The sequence below is a fragment of the Ambystoma mexicanum genome, chromosome 3q, assembly GCF_040938575.1.
Source record: "Ambystoma mexicanum isolate Mex_15411 chromosome 3q, UKY_AmexF1_1, whole genome shotgun sequence".
Classification (NCBI taxonomy): Eukaryota; Metazoa; Chordata; class Amphibia; order Caudata; family Ambystomatidae; genus Ambystoma; species Ambystoma mexicanum.
The window spans coordinates 1,301,071,515-1,301,090,892 of record NC_090926.1 but is presented as its reverse complement, the minus strand read 5'-3'; the positions used below and the strand labels follow the sequence as shown (position 1 = coordinate 1,301,090,892).

The 19,378-nt window shown below is 53.5% G+C and overlaps 1 protein-coding gene across 3 annotated transcripts in view; it reads left to right on the top strand.

Annotated features, from left to right (window-relative positions):
• The window catches only part of LOC138447910 (breast cancer anti-estrogen resistance protein 3 homolog), a 350,104-nt gene that overhangs the window by 291,448 nt on the left and 39,278 nt on the right, over window positions 1-19,378 (top strand). For all 3 annotated transcript variants that reach the window (XM_069604426.1, XM_069604428.1, XM_069604427.1), the window contains exons 8-9: window positions 5,588-5,699; window positions 17,281-17,472. In XM_069604426.1, coding sequence (XP_069460527.1) covers window positions 5,588-5,699; window positions 17,281-17,472 — 304 coding nt within the window. The remainder of the gene's footprint in view (window positions 1-5,587; window positions 5,700-17,280; window positions 17,473-19,378) is intronic.

Here is a 19,378-nt window from a genome sequence, read left to right as displayed (position 1 = left end):
TTGACCAGGTGGCCGATAGATAGTAGCCACGGTAAGGGAATGGCTAGGAGAGAGAGAAAGTCGGCAGACAAGACATTCAAAAGAGGAGTAGGTCTGCGTAGGAGTGAGATGGCAGGAATCCACTCAGGGAAGATAAGGGCAACACCACCCCCTGAACGGTTGGGCCTGGGCACGGAGAGGATCTTGTAGCCGTCAGGTAGGAGTGTGTCAAAGCTGGTGGCAGAGCTGGCAGTGAACCAAGTCTCAGTGAGACCGAGGACGTCGAGGTCCAGTTCCTCAAGAAGGCGACAGATATCAGAGGAGTGCTTGATGGCAGAGCGAGAGTTTAGAGTGGCAATGTGGAGAAGGTTGCCATCCTTGAAAAACTTCCGGGGAGGGATACAGATCAGAGGTACGCCCTGTGCCCTCTGTTTTATCTGCCTCCCCCAACTCCATTACTACATCAGTCGCAACAGGGGGGAGCCTAGAGAACAACCAGGGAAGTAAATCATTCCCGGTGATGTCCTGGAGCCCATGATTGTACTCAAACAGTTTTAACCAATCCAACACATCCAATCTCGGTTCATACATACCCACTAATTCCTTCGGCATCCGGGGTCTTTTGGGACTGGAGCTCCTAGAGGAACCAGAGGAGAGAGAAGCATTTTCCACAGACAACTTTTTCATCTCTAACTTGTGATTAAGTTCTATTTCCCTGAGCCTTAACTCAGCTTGCTTCTGCTCAGCCTGGGCATTCATCCGTCTGAACTCGAGCTCTTGGTTTCTTTCAGATTGAGCCAAGAACCGTTTGTATTCTAATTCGAGCTTCAATTTTTCAAGTTCAAAATAAGCAGGGTAACATGTGGGACCTGGTATGGGCCCCGTAGGTACAGCTGGTAAGGCAGGTAGAGGAGCAGGGGAGACAGTTTCGTTAGCCTCTCCTTCCTCTTCAGCCTCTTCATCACTATCATTACTTTGATTTAGATCAACACCATTACTGTTATCTACATTTGCTGGAGAAGTTGGTTCCTCTGAACCAGTACCCAGACTTTGGTTTTCCAGCAATCTCGCTATCAGTTCTAACTTCTTGCCTCTTACAGAAAGATTCTCTTGCCTACAGAGAGCTCGTAAACTCTCAGTATTTTCACCTGACAAGGACTCTTGCCTTTAAACTTCCATAGTAGACATGTTTTTAAAAGTTGCTTATTAGTGCTAAGCTTTGTGGTTAGTTACCCTAAAGTGTCGAAAAGCACTCTAAACTGTATACTCGATACAAATCCCACCGCTGTACACCAGTGTTAGGTGGAAACCTGTGCAGTTCCCTCTGGGACCACTGCAAAAGATTTAGGACTGCAGGTGTTTGGCAGTAAACCCACTTGGTAGCAGTCTGTACCACACAGATTCACTTGGTAGCTGTGGCTGAGCAGTCAGACTTCCCTCAAGAAGAGTTAGGCAGTATGTGGAGTATACAAAATAGGGCAATCTACACAGTAGAACAAGCAAACACGGAACAAGGCTTCGGTGTAAAGATATAAAGGTATTTATTTATAACAACACATCTATGAAAAACACTCTGGCACTAATACGGCAAACAACTTCAATCACAATTACTTATACGAAGAAACAGATCAATCCCCCTAACAATAGTTCGACAAGTCTAGGTTCACCGGCATCACTTATTTGCAGACAGAGGTGAATGCTTTAACCTAGATGGCACTCTAGTATTCTTTAGGACGGGAGAGAAAAATAAGGCAGGTTATGAAATCAACTCGGTACCAATACTTTACGGACAAATGCAAGGCAAGTAAGGCAGGGTCTACTGCAGATCACAAAGTTCAGAGGCCAGGCCCTCTCGGGGAGAGGCAAGGCGATATGTCCCAAAAAGTGTCTCAGTGGAAATGCGCTTCGAGTCTTTATCGCAAATTGTTATGGAAAGTTTGGACCAGTTCCGAACAGAAAGTTAAAGAAAGCTTGGAGGTGACCCAATGGGAAGGCAAGGATTAAGACACCCCACTCTATACGGCAGAAAGGGAAGTCAGGCGGACACGGTACCTTGTTTGTGGAGAGACAGCTCCGGCGGGGGCAGTTGTTCCTGGTGGTGGATGCAAGTCGGGTCTTTGCCAAGAGAAGAGATGATCTCGTCGTCGAAGGAAAGTTGAAGATCGTTGCACCACCAGGGAGGAGACCAGCCGCAGAGTGCTCCGTCACAAGGCACCACCTTTTGGTCGTGGTACAGGGGTAGTGGCTATCCGGTTGCCGGGGTGCTCTGCACGGGCAATTCGACCACTGCGTCCTGGAGCGAAGAAAAAGCAAAGGGGACTGGTTGTTCCCACCAGTCAGGGGAAGAGACTCTCCGGCAGGGAGATCTCCTCTGTCGTCGGGAAGTGGTGAGTCGGTTCAGCAGGGCTCCACCGGAGGTGTCATCGTTGCAGGTCGGCTCAGCTTTACCCTCGTCGGATTCTTAGGTCCTGTGGCGACTTCTGAAGATCCAGTCCCAAAAGCCCTGCTTTTATGCAGAAAACCCCCATTCATTCAGCCTAGCTGTCAATCAAAACACGCTAAGTGGTGAGCGGGGTGGCTCACCACTTGGGCCAATCACACCAGAGTGCGACTGGAGTTGGCAAGGCAACCCAGTCCAGGGTGCCTAAACCCCCTCCCACACCCCTGTGGTAACCCAGACAGAATGGCACCACTTTGCAGGGTCTCTGTACAGAAGCCCGCCAAAAGTGGAACAAAGGCTCAACCTTTGGTTTAGGAGTCACAGAGACGAACACAGACGCCATTTTAAAAACAGAGTTCTGGCAGAAAATACCACTCGATAGACTTATTTAAGATAAGTAAACCAGTGGTATGTTAGAGATTAACGGGAAAAAGTATTAATCTCCAACAATGGGAAGAATCCCATAGGGTTATATCCGGGGTCGAATATAACAAGTAGTTTCCACTGCCACCAGCCAAAACTCGACGAGGGGGGACGGGACAGTGCCCCCTTGAATAACAGACCCAGGAGTAATCGAATTACTCCTACTAGTACGTCCACACTAGGATGGTTTGTACTAGTTCTGTTAGTAAATGTAGGTCTAGTAAAGCCAATTGTGACTTTACATTCCCGGGGAGACAGTAGTCCGTCCCCGGGTATGGAGTCTAGGATGGAGGTCCGCTAGGACCCCCCAGTGCTATGGCACGGAGGGTGCGGTGTAACACACATAGAAAAACATATGAGACCCTATGGAGTAAAAGACCCCATAGCCCATAGAACACATTGACATTCAAAGGAATTACACACATTCATGTCCAAGAGTGGGAGAAAAAGAGTCTCACTCTTGGCAGGATGTAAAAAAGAAACTCCAGAAATCCAGCAAAGCTGCTGGGGGACTCACTAGGTTAGGAAATTCAGCCTAAACAGAGAATTCTCCCTAACATTAGCGATCTTGTGGGGCTGCCGGCATTTCCGCCACTATAGCCTGGGGAACCAGTAGTGGTGGTGACAGACCACAAACCGCTAATTCCAATCTTGGCTGGTGTGTCGTCAAAGCCCCCGCCACGCATCAAACATTGGATGCTCGCTCTCATGGAGTATGAAATGAAGTTGGTGTATAGGCCTAGAATAACCCCGCTGACTACTTGTCCCGCCACCCGAACAGTAAAAGGGTATATGGTCCGGGAGAGCTGGTGGAGTGTCAGGAGTTCGTCCACAGTATTGTCGAAGGGGCCATGCCGGTGGCACTGTCAAGGGAGGTCGTAGCCAAGGAGTCTGACAACGACAAGGTGTTCAAGATCATACGGTCAGCGATACAGAGCAGTGAATGGAAGGAGGTGCTGAGCTGAATAACAACACGAGGAGAGAGGATAGAGCACAGAAAGATCTGCAAGCCCTGTGGAAGGTGCGAGATGAACTATCTCAGATGATGGACTACTGCTGCGAGGGTGACAGATTGTTGTCCCACATACACTGGAATCCCGAGTCCTGGAGCTGGCACACACCAGTACCAGGGGGTGGCAAGTACAAAAGCGCGGATGAGACCAAAGGTGTGGTTTCCCAACCTAGAAAGCCAGGTGGAAGGACATGTACGCAGGTGTCGACCGTGTCAGGCAGCAGGCCCAGCGGAGAGGGCACCGCCGATAAATTCCATGGACAGGAGTGAACGTCCGTGGGGCACAGTTCACGTGGACTTTGGCTCGATAGGGAGGGGTATGTATTTCTTGGCCGTTGTCGACCAGTGGTCGAGATACCCCGAAGTTGAGTTGCTGGACTCCACTGCAAGTGACCACACCATCTTAGCACTTGAAAAGATGTCCGCCACCCATGGATTCCCAACTGTTCTCTGCTCCGAGAACGGACCACCATTTACGGGGCACCAGTTTGCACAATACATGAAGGAGAGGGGGATACAGCACAGGGCGTGATCGATGATGACAGGGTTCGACAAAAGAGAGCAGCGAAGAACGTGAAGGAGAGTGTGAGGAGAGGCCTGCTGGAAAAGGAGGTAGCTGTAGGGGGCTCCGTGCTGGTCAAGAACTGCCGACCAGAGGGGTAACATTCACTCACGTATGAGCCGCAACCCTGGACAGTAACCCACATGAAAGGGGCGATGGTAACTGCGGCTAGCGAAAGGGGACAGTCACTCGCAACAAGTCCTTTTTCAAGAAAGTAGAGGTATGTCCCAGTGACGGAGTGCAGGAGGACACCTTCGGACCAGAGGTGAGTGCAGATATCCCCGAAGCCGACAGCCCGACGGGCTTGCCACCTATCGATGTCGTACCGCTACCGACCCACGGGAGTAGCAGCCGGTACCCGGCGAGACAGAGACGTCAACAACCAGTGCGTTTCAAGGACTATATCATGGACTCAGGAGACTGAGCCGATACTACGCCCTGATGATTGACTCACGTTGAGTCCTGTTTAAAGTTATGTTGATAAATGTTGTTTCTGTTTAAAGAAAAGAAGGGATGTTATGTTGTAAGTTATAGGGCGCATGCGCGAGCCTCGTTCCGGGCCGCACATGCGCTTTTGCCAATTAACGCGTCCCGTACGGCAGTTGCCGACGGGACCTCACAAGCAGCAGACGTGACTCCATGTCTCCATGAGTGAGTGCAAGTGAGGCGGCCCGATGCCGAGCCCTAACAAGTCACAATGCACATATCCTCCTCTCCTGTCAGGGCCAATGGTCAGCTACTGGGCGTTATACCGGGTACAGGGACCGCAGGATACTGAAAGAATGACACAAACATACCACCAGTTAGTTGAGCCCCCTACAGCCACCCATGCAGCTCCCTCCTCCCCCCCCGAGAAACGAGGGTCGATAGTGTACACTCACCCAGAATAGCGTTTCAAGAGTAGTACTCATCAGGGGAAAAGTCTGGTAAACTCATACCACAGTCACAGGGCGTGCCCAGCGCTGGACCGGGTGCTCCGGATCCTGTCTGTTGTTGTGTGCCTAGGGTTCTGGATCCCAACTCTGCTGCACTGGGTAGAGTTTTCGCCTCTGACAGATGCTGTAAGTTCATAGGTCATTGGTGTGGTTTCTTCTGTTCAAGTCCTCTCCGCCATGCTGTACCTGCTGTTCTAGCTGTGACATGTGTAACTCAGATCTTGTGTTATCCACAGGTTGTACGTTTGCAGCAGACGTGGCAGGCCCTACGGCAGACCCACACCAGCAGTGCCATCACCTTCGAGAAGCAACTGAAACCCTACCTGAAAGCTTTAAATGAGAGCAAAGGTCTGCATTGGCACCTTCCCGGCTCTGTGCCACCACACCCTGCTTCACACTGGTCCATCTCCACTCCTCCATACCTAACCACCCAGCCCCACACTGCATCTCCACTCCTCCATACCCCCACCACTTAGTCTCACACTGCATCTCCACTCCTCCATACCCCCACCACTTAGTCTCACACTGCATCTCCACTCCTCCCTATCCCCACCACCTAGCCTCACACTGCATCTCCACTCCTCCATAGTCCCTCCACATAGCCTCACACTGCATCTCCACTCCTCTATACTCCCACCACCTAGCCTCACACTGCACCTCCACTCCTCTATATCCCCACCACCTAGCCTCACACTGCATCTCCACTCCTGTATACCCTCACCACCTGGCCTCACACTGCATCTCCACTCCTCCCTATCCCCACCACCTAGCCTCACACTGCATCTCCACTCCTCCATACCCCACCACCTAGCCTCACACTGCATCTCCACTCCTATATACCCCCACCACCTAGCTTCACACTGCATCTCCACTCCTCTATACTCCCACCACCTAGCCTCACACTGCATCTCCACTCCTCCATACCCCCACCACCTAGCCTCACACTGCATCTCCACTCTGCTATACCCCCACCACCTAGCTTCACACTGCATCTCCACTCCTCTATACCCCCACCACCTAGCTTCACACTGCATCTCCACTCCTCTATACTCCCAGCACCTAGCTTCACACTGCATCTCCACTCCTCCATACCCCCACCACTTAGTCTCACACTGCATCTCCACTCCTCCATACCCCCACCACTTAGTCTCACACTGCATCTCCACTCCTCCCTATCCCCACCACCTAGCCTCAGACTGCATCTCCACTCCTCCATAGCCCCCCCCACATAGCCTCACACTGCATCTCCACTCCTCTATACTCCCACCACCTAGCCTCACACTGCACCTCCACTCCTCTATATCCCCACCACCTAGCCTCACACTGCATCTCCACTCCTATATACCCTCACCACCTGGCCTCACACTGCATCTCCACTCCTCCCTATCCCCACCACCTAGCCTCACACTGCATCTCCACTCCTCCATACCCCACCACCTAGCCTCACACTGCATCTCCACTCCTATATACCCCCACCACCTAGCTTCACACTGCATCTCCACTCCTCTATACTCCCACCACCTAGCCTCACACTGCATCTCCACTCCTCCATACCCCCACCACCTAGCCTCACACTGCATCTCCACTCTGCTATACCCCCACCACCTAGCTTCACACTGCATCTCCACGCCTCTATACCCCCACCACCTAGCTTCACACTGCATCTCCATTCCTCTATACTCCCACCACCTAGCTTCACACTGCATCTCCACTCCTCCATACCCCCACCACTTAGTCTCACACTGCATCTCCACTCCTCCATACCCCCACCACTTAGTCTCACACTGCATCTCCACTCCTCCCTATCCCCATCACCTAGCCTCAGACTGCATCTCCACTCCTCCATAGCCCCCCACATAGCCTCACACTGCATCTCCACTCCTCTATACTCCCACCACCTAGCCTCACACTGCACCTCCACTCCTCTATATCCCCACCACCTAGCCTCACACTGCATCTCCACTCCTGTATACCCTCACCACCTGGCCTCACACTGCATCTCCACTCCTCCCTATCCCCACCACCTAGCCTCACACTGCATCTCCACTCCTCCATACCCCACCACCTAGCCTCACACTGCATCTCCACTCCTATATACCCCCACCACCTAGCTTCACACTGCATCTCCACTCCTCTATACTCCCACCACCTAGCCTCACACTGCATCTCCACTCCTCCATACCCCCACCACCTAGCCTCACACTGCATCTCCACTCCGCTAAACCCCCACCACCTAGCTTCACACTGCATCTCCACTCCTCTATACCCCCACCACCTAGCTTCACACTGCATCTCCACTCCTCTATACTGCCACCACCTAGCCTCACACTGCATCTTCACTCCTCCATACCCCCACCACCTAGCCTCACACTGCATCCCCACTCCTCTATACCCCCACCACCTAGCTTCACACTGCATCTCCACTCCTCTATACTCCCACCACCTAGCCTCATACTGCATCTCCACTCCTCTATACCCACACCACCTAGCCTCACACTGTATCTCCACTCCTCTATACCCACCACCTAGCTTCACACTGCATCTCTACTCCTCTATACTCCCACCACCTAGCCTCATACTGCATCTCCACTCCTCTATACCCACACCACCTAGCCTCACACTGTATCTCCACTCCTCTATATCCCCACCACCTAGCCTCACACTGCATCTCCACTCCTGTATACCCTCACCACCTGGCCTCACACTGCATCTCCACTCCTCCCTATCCCCACCACCTAGCCTCACACTGCATCTCCACTCCTCCATACCCCACCACCTAGCCTCACACTGCATCTCCACTCCTCTATACCCCCACCAACTAGCTTCACACTGCATCTCCACTCCTCTATACTCCCACCACCTAGCCTCACACTGCATCTCCACTCCTCCATACCCCCACCACCTAGCCTCACACTGCATCTCACCTCCTCTATACCCCCACCACCTAGCTTCACACTGCATCTCCACTCCTCTATACCCCCACCACCTAGCCTCACACTGCATCCCCACTCCTCTATACCCCCACCACCTAGCTTCACACTGCATCTCCACTCCTCTATACTCCCACCACCTAGCCTCATACTGCATCTCCACTCCTCTATACCCACACCACCTAGCCTCACACTGTATCTCCACTCCTCTATACCCACCACCTAGCTTCACACTGCATCTCTACTCCTCTATACTCCCACCACCTAGCCTCATACTGCATCTCCACTCCTCTATACCCACACCACCTAGCCTCACACTGTATCTCCACTCCTCTATATCCCCACCACCTAGCCTCACACTGCATCTCCACTCCTGTATACCCGCACCACCTGGCCTCACACTGCATCTCCACTCCTCCCTATCCCCACCACCTAGCCTCACACTGCATCTCCACTCCTCCATACCCCATCACCTAGCCTCACACTGCATCTCCACTCCTTTATACCCCCACCAACTAGCTTCACACTGCATCTCCACTCCTCTATACTCCCACCACCTAGCCTCACACTGCATCTCCACTCCTCCATACCCCCACCACCTAGCCTCACACTGCATCTCCACTCCTCTATACCCCCACCACCTAGCTTCACACTGCATCTCCACTCCTCTATACCCCCACCACCTAGCTTCACACTGCATCTCCACTCCTCTATACTCCCACCACTTAGCCTCACACTGCATCTCCACTCCTCCATACCCCCACCACCTAGCCTCACACTGCATCCCCACTCCTCTATACCCCCACCACCTAGCTTCACACTGCATCTCCACTCCTCTATACTCCCACCACCTAGCCTCATACTGCATCTCCACTCCTCTATACCCACACCACCTAGCCTCACACTGTATCTCCACTCCTCTATACCCACCACCTAGCTTCACACTGCATCTCTACTCCTCTATACTCCCACCACCTAGCCTCATACTGCATCTCCACTCCTCTATACCCACACCACCTAAACTCACACTGTATCTCCATTCCTCTATCCCCACCACCTAGCCTCACACTGCACCTCCACTCCTCTATATCCCCACCACCTAGCCTCACACTGCATCTCCACTCCTGTATACCCATACCACCTGGCCTCACACTGCATCTCCGCTCCTGTATACCCTCACCACCTGGCTTCACACTGCAACTCCACTCCTCTAAACCCCACCACCTAGCCTCACACTGCATCTCCACTCCACCATACCCCCACCACCTAGCCTCACACTGCATCTCCACTCCTCTATACCCTCACCACCTAGCTTCACACTGCATCTCCATTCCTCTAAACCCCACCACCTAGCCTCACACTGCATATCCACTCCTCTACTGCCACCACCTAGCCTCAGACTGCATCTCCACTCCTCTATACTCCTACCACCTAGCCTCACACTGGATCTCCACTCCTCTATACCCGCACCACCTAGCCTCACACTGCATCTCCACTCCTCCATGCCCCCTCCACCTAGTCTCAGACTGCATCTCCACTCCTCTAGATCCCCACCACCTGGCCTCACACTGCATCTCAACTCCTCTATACTCACACCACCTAGCCTCACACTGTATCTCCACTCCTCTATACCCACCACCTAGCTTCACACTGCATCTCTACTCCTCTATACTCCCACCACCTAGCCTCATACTGCATCTCCACTATACCCACACCACCTAGCCTCACACTGTATCTCCACTCCTCTATCCCCACCACCTAGCCTCACACTGCATCTCCACTCTACCATACCCCCACCACCTAGCCTCACACTGCACCTCCACTCCTCTATATCCCCACCACCTAGCCTCACACTGCATCTCCACTCCTGTATACCCTCACCACCTGGCCTCACACTGCATCTCCGCTCCTGTATACCCTCACCACCTAGCTTCACACTGCAACTCCACTCCTCTAAACCCCACCACCTAGCCTCACACTGCATCTCCACTCCACTATACCCCCACCACCTAGCCTCACACTGAATCTCCACTTCTCTATACCCTCACCACCTAGCTTCACACTGCATCTCATTCCTCTAAACCCCGCCACCTAGCCTCACACTGCATATCCACTCCTCTACTGCCACCACCTAGCCTCACACTGCATCTCCACTCCTCTTTACTCCCACCACCTAGTCTCACACTGGATCTCCACTCCTCTATACCCTCACCACCTAGCCTCACACTGCATCTCCACTCCTTCATGCCCCCTCCACCTAGTCTCAGACTGCATCTCCACTCCTCTAGATCCCCACCACCTGGCCTCACACTGCATCTCAACTCCTCTATACTCACACCGCCTAGCCTCACACTGCATCTACACTCCTCCATGCCCCCTCCACCTAGCCTCAGACTGCATCTCCACTCCTCTATATCCCCACCACCTGGCCTCACACTGCATCTCCACTCCACTATACTCCCACCACCTAGCCTCACACTGCATCTCCACTCCTCTATACTCACACCACCTAGCCTCACACTGCATCTCCACTCCTCTAGATCCCCACCACCTAACCTCACACTGCATCTCCACTCCTCTAAACCCCACCACCTAGCCTCACACTGCATCTCCACTCCTATATATCCCCACAACCTAGCCTCAGACTGCACCTCCACTCCTAGATCCCCACCACCCAGCCCCACACACAATTTCCACTCCTCTACTGCCACCACCTGGCCTCACACTGCATCTCCACTCCTCTAGATCCCCACCACCTGGCCTCACACTGCATCTCCACTCCTCTATACTCCCACCACCTAGCCTCACACTGCATCTCCACTCCTCTATACTCCCACCACCTAGCCTCACACTGCATCTCCACTCCTCTATACTCCCACCACCTAGCCTCACACTGCATCTCCACTCCTCTAGATCCCTACCACCTAGCCTCACACTGCATCTCCACTCCTCTAGATCCCCACCACCTAGCCTCACACTGCATCTCCACTCCTCTAGATCCCCACCACCTGGCCTCACACTGTATCTCCACTCCTCTATACTCCCACCACCTAGCCTCACACTGCATCTCCACTCCTCTAAACCCCACCACCTAGCCTCACACTGCATCTCCACTCCTCCATGCCCCCACCACCTAGCCTCACACTGCATCTTCACTCCTATATATCCCCACCACCTAGCCTCAGACTGCACCTCATCTCCTATATATCCCCACCACCTAGCCTCACACTGTATCTCCACTCCTCTATACTCCCACCACCTAGCCTCATACTGCATCTCCACTCTACCATACCACTACCACCTACCCTCACACTGCTTCTCCACTCCTCCCTATCCCCACCACCTAGCCTCACACTGCATCTCTACTCTTCCATACCCACACCAGCTAGCCTCACACTGCACCTCCACTCCTCTATACCCCCACCGCCTAGCCTCACACTTTATCTCCACTCCTCTATACTCCCACCACCTAGCCTCACACTGCATCTCCCCTCCTCTATACCCCCACCACATAGCCTCACACTGGATCTCCACTCCTCCATACGCACACCAACTAGCCTCACACTGCATCTCCACTCCTCTAGATCCCCACCACCTAACCTCACACTGCATCTCCACTCCTCTAGATCCCCACCACCTGACCTCACACTGTATCTCCACTCCTCTATACTCCCACCACTTAGCCTCACACTGCATCTCCACTCCTCCATACCCCCACCACCTAGCCTCACACTGCATCCCCACTCCTCTATACCCCCACCACCTAGCTTCACACTGCATCTCCACTCCTCTATACTCCCACCACCTAGCCTCATACTGCATCTCCACTCCTCTATACCCACACCACCTAGCCTCACACTGTATCTCCACTCCTCTATACCCACCACCTAGCTTCACACTGCATCTCTACTCCTCTATACTCCCACCACCTAGCCTCATACTGCATCTCCACTCCTCTATACCCACACCACCTAAACTCACACTGTATCTCCATTCCTCTATCCCCACCACCTAGCCTCACACTGCACCTCCACTCCTCTATATCCCCACCACCTAGCCTCACACTGCATCTCCACTCCTGTATACCCATACCACCTGGCCTCACACTGCATCTCCGCTCCTGTATACCCTCACCACCTGGCTTCACACTGCAACTCCACTCCTCTAAACCCCACCACCTAGCCTCACACTGCATCTCCACTCCACCATACCCCCACCACCTAGCCTCACACTGCATCTCCACTCCTCTATACCCTCACCACCTAGCTTCACACTGCATCTCCATTCCTCTAAACCCCACCACCTAGCCTCACACTGCATATCCACTCCTCTACTGCCACCACCTAGCCTCACACTGCATCTCCACTCCTCTATACTCCTACCACCTAGCCTCACACTGGATCTCCACTCCTCTATACCCGCACCACCTAGCCTCACACTGCATCTCCACTCCTCCATGCCCCCTCCACCTAGTCTCAGACTGCATCTCCACTCCTCTAGATCCCCACCACCTGGCCTCACACTGCATCTCAACTCCTCTATACTCACACCACCTAGCCTCACACTGTATCTCCACTCCTCTATACCCACCACCTAGCTTCACACTGCATCTCTACTCCTCTATACTCCCACCACCTAGCCTCATACTGCATCTCCACTATACCCACACCACCTAGCCTCACACTGTATCTCCACTCCTCTATCCCCACCACCTAGCCTCACACTGCATCTCCACTCTACCATACCCCCACCACCTAGCCTCACACTGCACCTCCACTCCTCTATATCCCCACCACCTAGCCTCACACTGCATCTCCACTCCTGTATACCCTCACCACCTGGCCTCACACTGCATCTCCGCTCCTGTATACCCTCACCACCTAGCTTCACACTGCAACTCCACTCCTCTAAACCCCACCACCTAGCCTCACACTGCATCTCCACTCCACTATACCCCCACCACCTAGCCTCACACTGAATCTCCACTTCTCTATACCCTCACCACCTAGCTTCACACTGCATCTCATTCCTCTAAACCCCGCCACCTAGCCTCACACTGCATATCCACTCCTCTACTGCCACCACCTAGCCTCACACTGCATCTCCACTCCTCTTTACTCCCACCACCTAGTCTCACACTGGATCTCCACTCCTCTATACCCTCACCACCTAGCCTCACACTGCATCTCCACTCCTTCATGCCCCCTCCACCTAGTCTCAGACTGCATCTCCACTCCTCTAGATCCCCACCACCTGGCCTCACACTGCATCTCAACTCCTCTATACTCACACCGCCTAGCCTCACACTGCATCTCCACTCCTCCATGCCCCCTCCACCTAGCCTCAGACTGCATCTCCACTCCTCTATATCCCCACCACCTGGCCTCACACTGCATCTCCACTCCACTATACTCCCACCACCTAGCCTCACACTGCATCTCCACTCCTCTATACTCACACCACCTAGCCTCACACTGCATCTCCACTCCTCTAGATCCCCAACACCTAGCCTCACACTGCATCTCCACTCCTCTAAACCCCACCACCTAGCCTCACACTGCATCTCTACTCCTATATATCCCCACCACCTAGCCTCAGACTGCACCTCCACTCCTAGATCCCCACCACCCAGCCCCACACACAATTTCCACTCCTCTACTGCCACCACCTGGCCTCACACTGCATCTCCACTCCTCTAGATCCCCACCACCTGGCCTCACACTGCATCTCCACTCCTCTATACTCCCACCACCTAGCCTCACACTGCATCTCCACTCCTCTATACTCCCACCACCTAGCCTCACACTGCATCTCCACTCCTCTATACTCCCACCACCTAGCCTCACACTGCATCTCCACTCCTCTAGATCCCTACCACCTAGCCTCACACTGCATCTCCACTCCTCTAGATCCCCTCCACCTAGCCTCACACTGCATCTCCACTCCTCTAGATCCCCACCACCTGGCCTCACACTGTATCTCCACTCCTCTATACTCCCACCACCTAGCCTCACACTGCATCTCCACTCCTCTAAACCCCACCACCTAGCCTCACACTGCATCTCCACTCCTCCATGCCCCCACCACCTAGCCTCACACTGCATCTTCACTCCTATATATCCCCACCACCTAGCCTCAGACTGCACCTCATCTCCTATATATCCCCACCACCTAGCCTCACACTGTATCTCCACTCCTCTATACTCCCACCACCTAGCCTCATACTGCATCTCCACTCTACCATACCACTACCACCTACCCTCACACTGCTTCTCCACTCCTCCCTATCCCCACCACCTAGCCTCACACTGCATCTCTACTCTTCCATACCCACACCAGCTAGCCTCACACTGCACCTCCACTCCTCTATACCCCCACCGCCTAGCCTCACACTTTATCTCCACTCCTCTATACTCCCACCACCTAGCCTCACACTGCATCTCCCCTCCTCTATACCCCCACCACATAGCCTCACACTGGATCTCCACTCCTCCATACGCACACCAACTAGCCTCACACTGCATCTCCACTCCTCTAGATCCCCACCACCTAACCTCACACTGCATCTCCACTCCTCTAGATCCCCACCACCTGACCTCACACTGTATCTCCACTCCTCTATACTCCAACCACCTAGCCTCACACTGCATCTCCACTCCTCTATCCTCCCACCACCTAGCTTCACACTGCATCTCCATTCCTCTAAACCCCACCACCTAGCCTCACACTGCATATCCACTCCTCTACCGCCACCACCTAGCCTCACACTGCATCTTCACTCCTCCATGCCCCCTCCACCTAGCCTCAGGCTGCATCTCCACTCCTCTATACCCCCACCACCTGGCCCCACACTGCATCTCCACTCCTCTATACTCCCACCACCTAGCCTCACACTGCATCTCCACTCCTCTAGATCCCCACCACCTGGCCTCACACTGCATCTCCACTCCTCTGTACTCCCACCACCTAACCTCACACTGCATCTCCACTCCTCTATACTCCCACCACCTGGCCTCACACTGCATCTCCACTTCTCTATACTCCCACAACCTAGCCTCACACTGCATCTCCACTCCTCTATACTCCCACCACCTAGCCTCACACTGCATCTCCACTCCTCTATACTCCCACCACCTAGCCTCACACTGCATCTCCACTCTTCTAGATCCCCACCACCTAGCCTCACACTGCATCTCCACTCCTCTAGATCCCCACCACCTAGCCTCACACTGCATCTCCACTCCTCTAGATCCCCACCACCTGGCCTCACACTGTATCTCCACTCCTCTATACTCCCACCACCTAGCCTCACACTGCATCTCCACTCCTCTAGATCCCCACCACCTGGCCTCACACTGCATCTCCACTCCTCTGTACTCCCACCACCTAACCTCACACTGCATCTCCACTCCTCTATACTCCCACCACCTGGCCTCACACTGCATCTCCACTTCTCTATACTCCCACAACCTAGCCTCACACTGCATCTCCACTCCTCTATACTCCCACCAGCTAGCCTCACACTGCATCTCTACTCCTCTATACTCCCACCACCTAGCCTCACACTGCATCTCCACTCTTCTAGATCCCCACCACCTAGCCTCACACTGCATCTCCACTCCTCTAGATCCCCACCACCTAGCCTCACACTGCATCTCCACTCCTCTAGATCCCCACCACCTGGCCTCACACTGTATCTCCACTCCTCTATACTCCCACCACCTAGCTTCACACTGCATCTCCACTTCTCTAAACCCCACCACCTAGCCTCACACTGCATCTCCACTCCTCCATGCCCCCACCACCTAGCCTCACACTGCATCTCCACTCCTATATATCCCCACCACCTAGCCTCAGACTGCACCTCCACTCCTCTAGATCCCCACCACCTAGCCTCACACTGCATCTCCACTCTTCTAGATCCCCACCACCTAGCCTCATACTGCATCTCCACTCCTCTAGATCCCCACCACCTGGCCTCACACTGTATCTCCACTCCTCTATACTCCCACCACCTAGCCTCACACTGCATCTCCACTCCTATATATCCCCACCACCTAGCCTCACACTGCATCTCCACTCCTCTAGATCCCCACCACCTAGCCTCATACTGCATCTCCACTCCTCTAGATCCCCACCACCTGGCCTCACACTGTATCTCCACTCCTCTATACTCCCACCACCTAGCCTCACACTGCATCTCCACTCCTCTAGATCCCCACCACCTAGCCTCACACTGCATCTCCACTCCTATATATCCCCACCACCTAGCCTCACACTGCATCTCCACTCCTCTAGATCCCCACCACCTAGCCTCACACTGCATCTCAACTCCTCTATACCCCAACCACCGAGCATCACACTGCATCTCCACTCCTCTAGATCCCCACCACCTAGCCTCACACTGAATCTCCACTCCTCTAGATCCCCACCACCTAGCCTCACACTGCATCTCCACTCCTCTAGATCCCCACCACCTAGCCTCCCACTGCATCTCCACTCCTCTAGATCCCCACCACCTGGCCTCACACTGTATCTCCACTCCTCTATACTCCAACCACCTAGCCTCACACTGCATCTCCACTCCTCTAGATCCCCACCACCCAGCCCCACACTGCATCTCCACTCCTCCATACCCCACCCCACACAGGATCACACTGCATCTCCACTCCTCCATACCCCACCCCACACAGGCTCACACTGCACATCCACTGCTCTGTACCCTTCAAGACATGGCCTGACACTCCACCAGCACTCCTCCATGCTCTTCCACAGCTGGCCTCATACTGCACCTGCCATCCACCTGCACCTCCACTCCTCCATACTGCATCTCACACTGCACCACCACACCTCACCAGATCTGGTCTCATCATGCCCCAACTGTTCTCTATAGCCCACCACACTTGGCCGTACACTGAACCCCCACTCCCCCGTACCTTACACCTATTGCATACCTCTTGCTGCACACTGACAGTCCATGTGCCTCTTCCCCCCTGCAGAGAATGCCCCCGTGGTGGGTGGCGGCCTTGCCATTCCTCACATCCTGCCACTGCTGAAGCTCATGGAGGGGGCGGACACGCTGGAGCACACTGAGGAGAGCTGTGAGCTGCTACTCCGGGTCCTGGCGTCTGCACGGAGCATCGCCATGAACGTGGGGGCCTACCATGAGAACGCGGAGGCCAAACTAAGAGGTGAGGGGTGTGCAGGCCTCACGAGTAGGAACTGCCTGTCATGTGGGTCATGTGGGCTACTTACTGCAGTACCGGTCCAGTTGGGCAGCTCTTTAAATAACATGTGTTATTTGCATGCAATTTAATGCAACTTCATTTATCAACCGCAGAACGACGACGGGCCGAGTCCATGGCTTGCAGGTGATTGTAGAATGTGGCAAGAAGAGAGAGGACCCTAAAGGGAAGGAGCAGCTATTACACCTCAAGCTAAAGGACAAGGGGCCTGGGAAGCTCAAAGCGTCCAAGGAGACTGTTAGGCGGAAACCTGTGCAGTTCCCTCTGGGACCACTGCAAAAGATTTAGGACTACAGGCGTTGGCGGTGAACCCACTTGGTAGCAGTCTGTACCACACAGATTCACTTGGTAGCTGTGGCTGAGCAGTCAGACTTCTCTCAAGAAAAGTTGAGCAGTATGTGGAGTATACAAAATAGGGCAATTCTTCACAGCAAGACAAGCAAACACGCAACAAGGCTTAGTGTAAAGATATTAAGGTATTTATTTATAACAGAACATCTATGAAAAACACTATAGCAAATTCACAGCAAACAAATCAAACACAATTACTCTACGAAGCAGAAAACGATCAATCCCCCGAGCAATACTTCGACAACTCTAGGTTCTACTGGTACCACTTATTTTCAGACAGAGGTGTATACCTCAACCCAGATGACACTCGAATATTAGTTAGGACGGGAGAGAAAAAGATAGGCAGGTTATGAAATCAACACAGTTCGATCTTAGTGGATAAAATGCAAGGCAGGAAGGCAAGAATCACAATAGATCGTAAAGTTCAGAGGCCAGGCCCACTCGGAGAGAGGCAAGGCGCGATGTCCCAAAAAGTCTCTAGTGGACATGCATTCAAGTCTGTATTGCAAATTGTTATCGGCAGATTGAACCAGTTCAGAACAACGAATGAGAAAAGCTTGGAGGCGACCCAACGGAACGGAGAGGATTAAGACACCTCACTCGAACCGATCGAAAGGGAAGCCAGGCGGATACGGTACCTTGTTGTGGAGGGCAGCTCCGGCGGGGGCAGTTGTTCCTGGTGGTGGATGCACGTCGGGTCTTGGCCAAGAGTAGAGATGATCTCGTCGTCGAAGGAAAGTGAAGTCCGGTGCACCACCAGGGAACAGACCAGCCGCGGAGTGCTCCGTCACAAGGCATCACCTTTTGGTCGCAGTACAGGGGTAGTGGCTATCCGGTTGCCGAGGTGCTCTGCATGGGCAATTCGACCACTGCGTCCTGAGGCCAATAAAAAGCAAAGGGGACTGGTTGTTCCCACCAGTCAGGGGAAGAGACTCTCTGGCAGGGAGATCTCCTCTGTCGTCGGGAAGTGGTGAGTCGGCTCAGCAGGGCTCCACCGGAGGTGTCGTCGTTGCAGGTCGGATCAGCGTTACCCTTGTCGGATTCTTAGGTCCTGTGGCGACTTCTGAAGATCCAGTCCCAAAAGCCCTGCTTTTATGCAGAAAACCCCCATTCATTCAGCCTAGCTGTCAATCAACACATGCTAAGTGGTGAGCGGGAACGCTCACCACTTGGGCCAATCACTCCAGAGTGCTACCTGAGTTGGCAAGGCAACTCGGTCCAGGGTGCCTAAACCCCCTCCCACACCCCTGAGGTAACCTAGACAGAATGGCACCACTTTGGAGGGTCTCTGTACAGAGGCCCGCCAAAAGTGGAACAAAGGGCTCAACCTTTGGTTTAGGAGTCACAGAGACGAACACAGACGCCATTTTACAAACCGAGTTCTGGCAGAAAATACCATCCGATAAACTTATTTACGATAAGTAGATCGGTGGTACGTTAGAGATTAACGAGAAAAAGGATTAATCTCCAACAATGGGACGAATCCCATAGGGTTATGCTC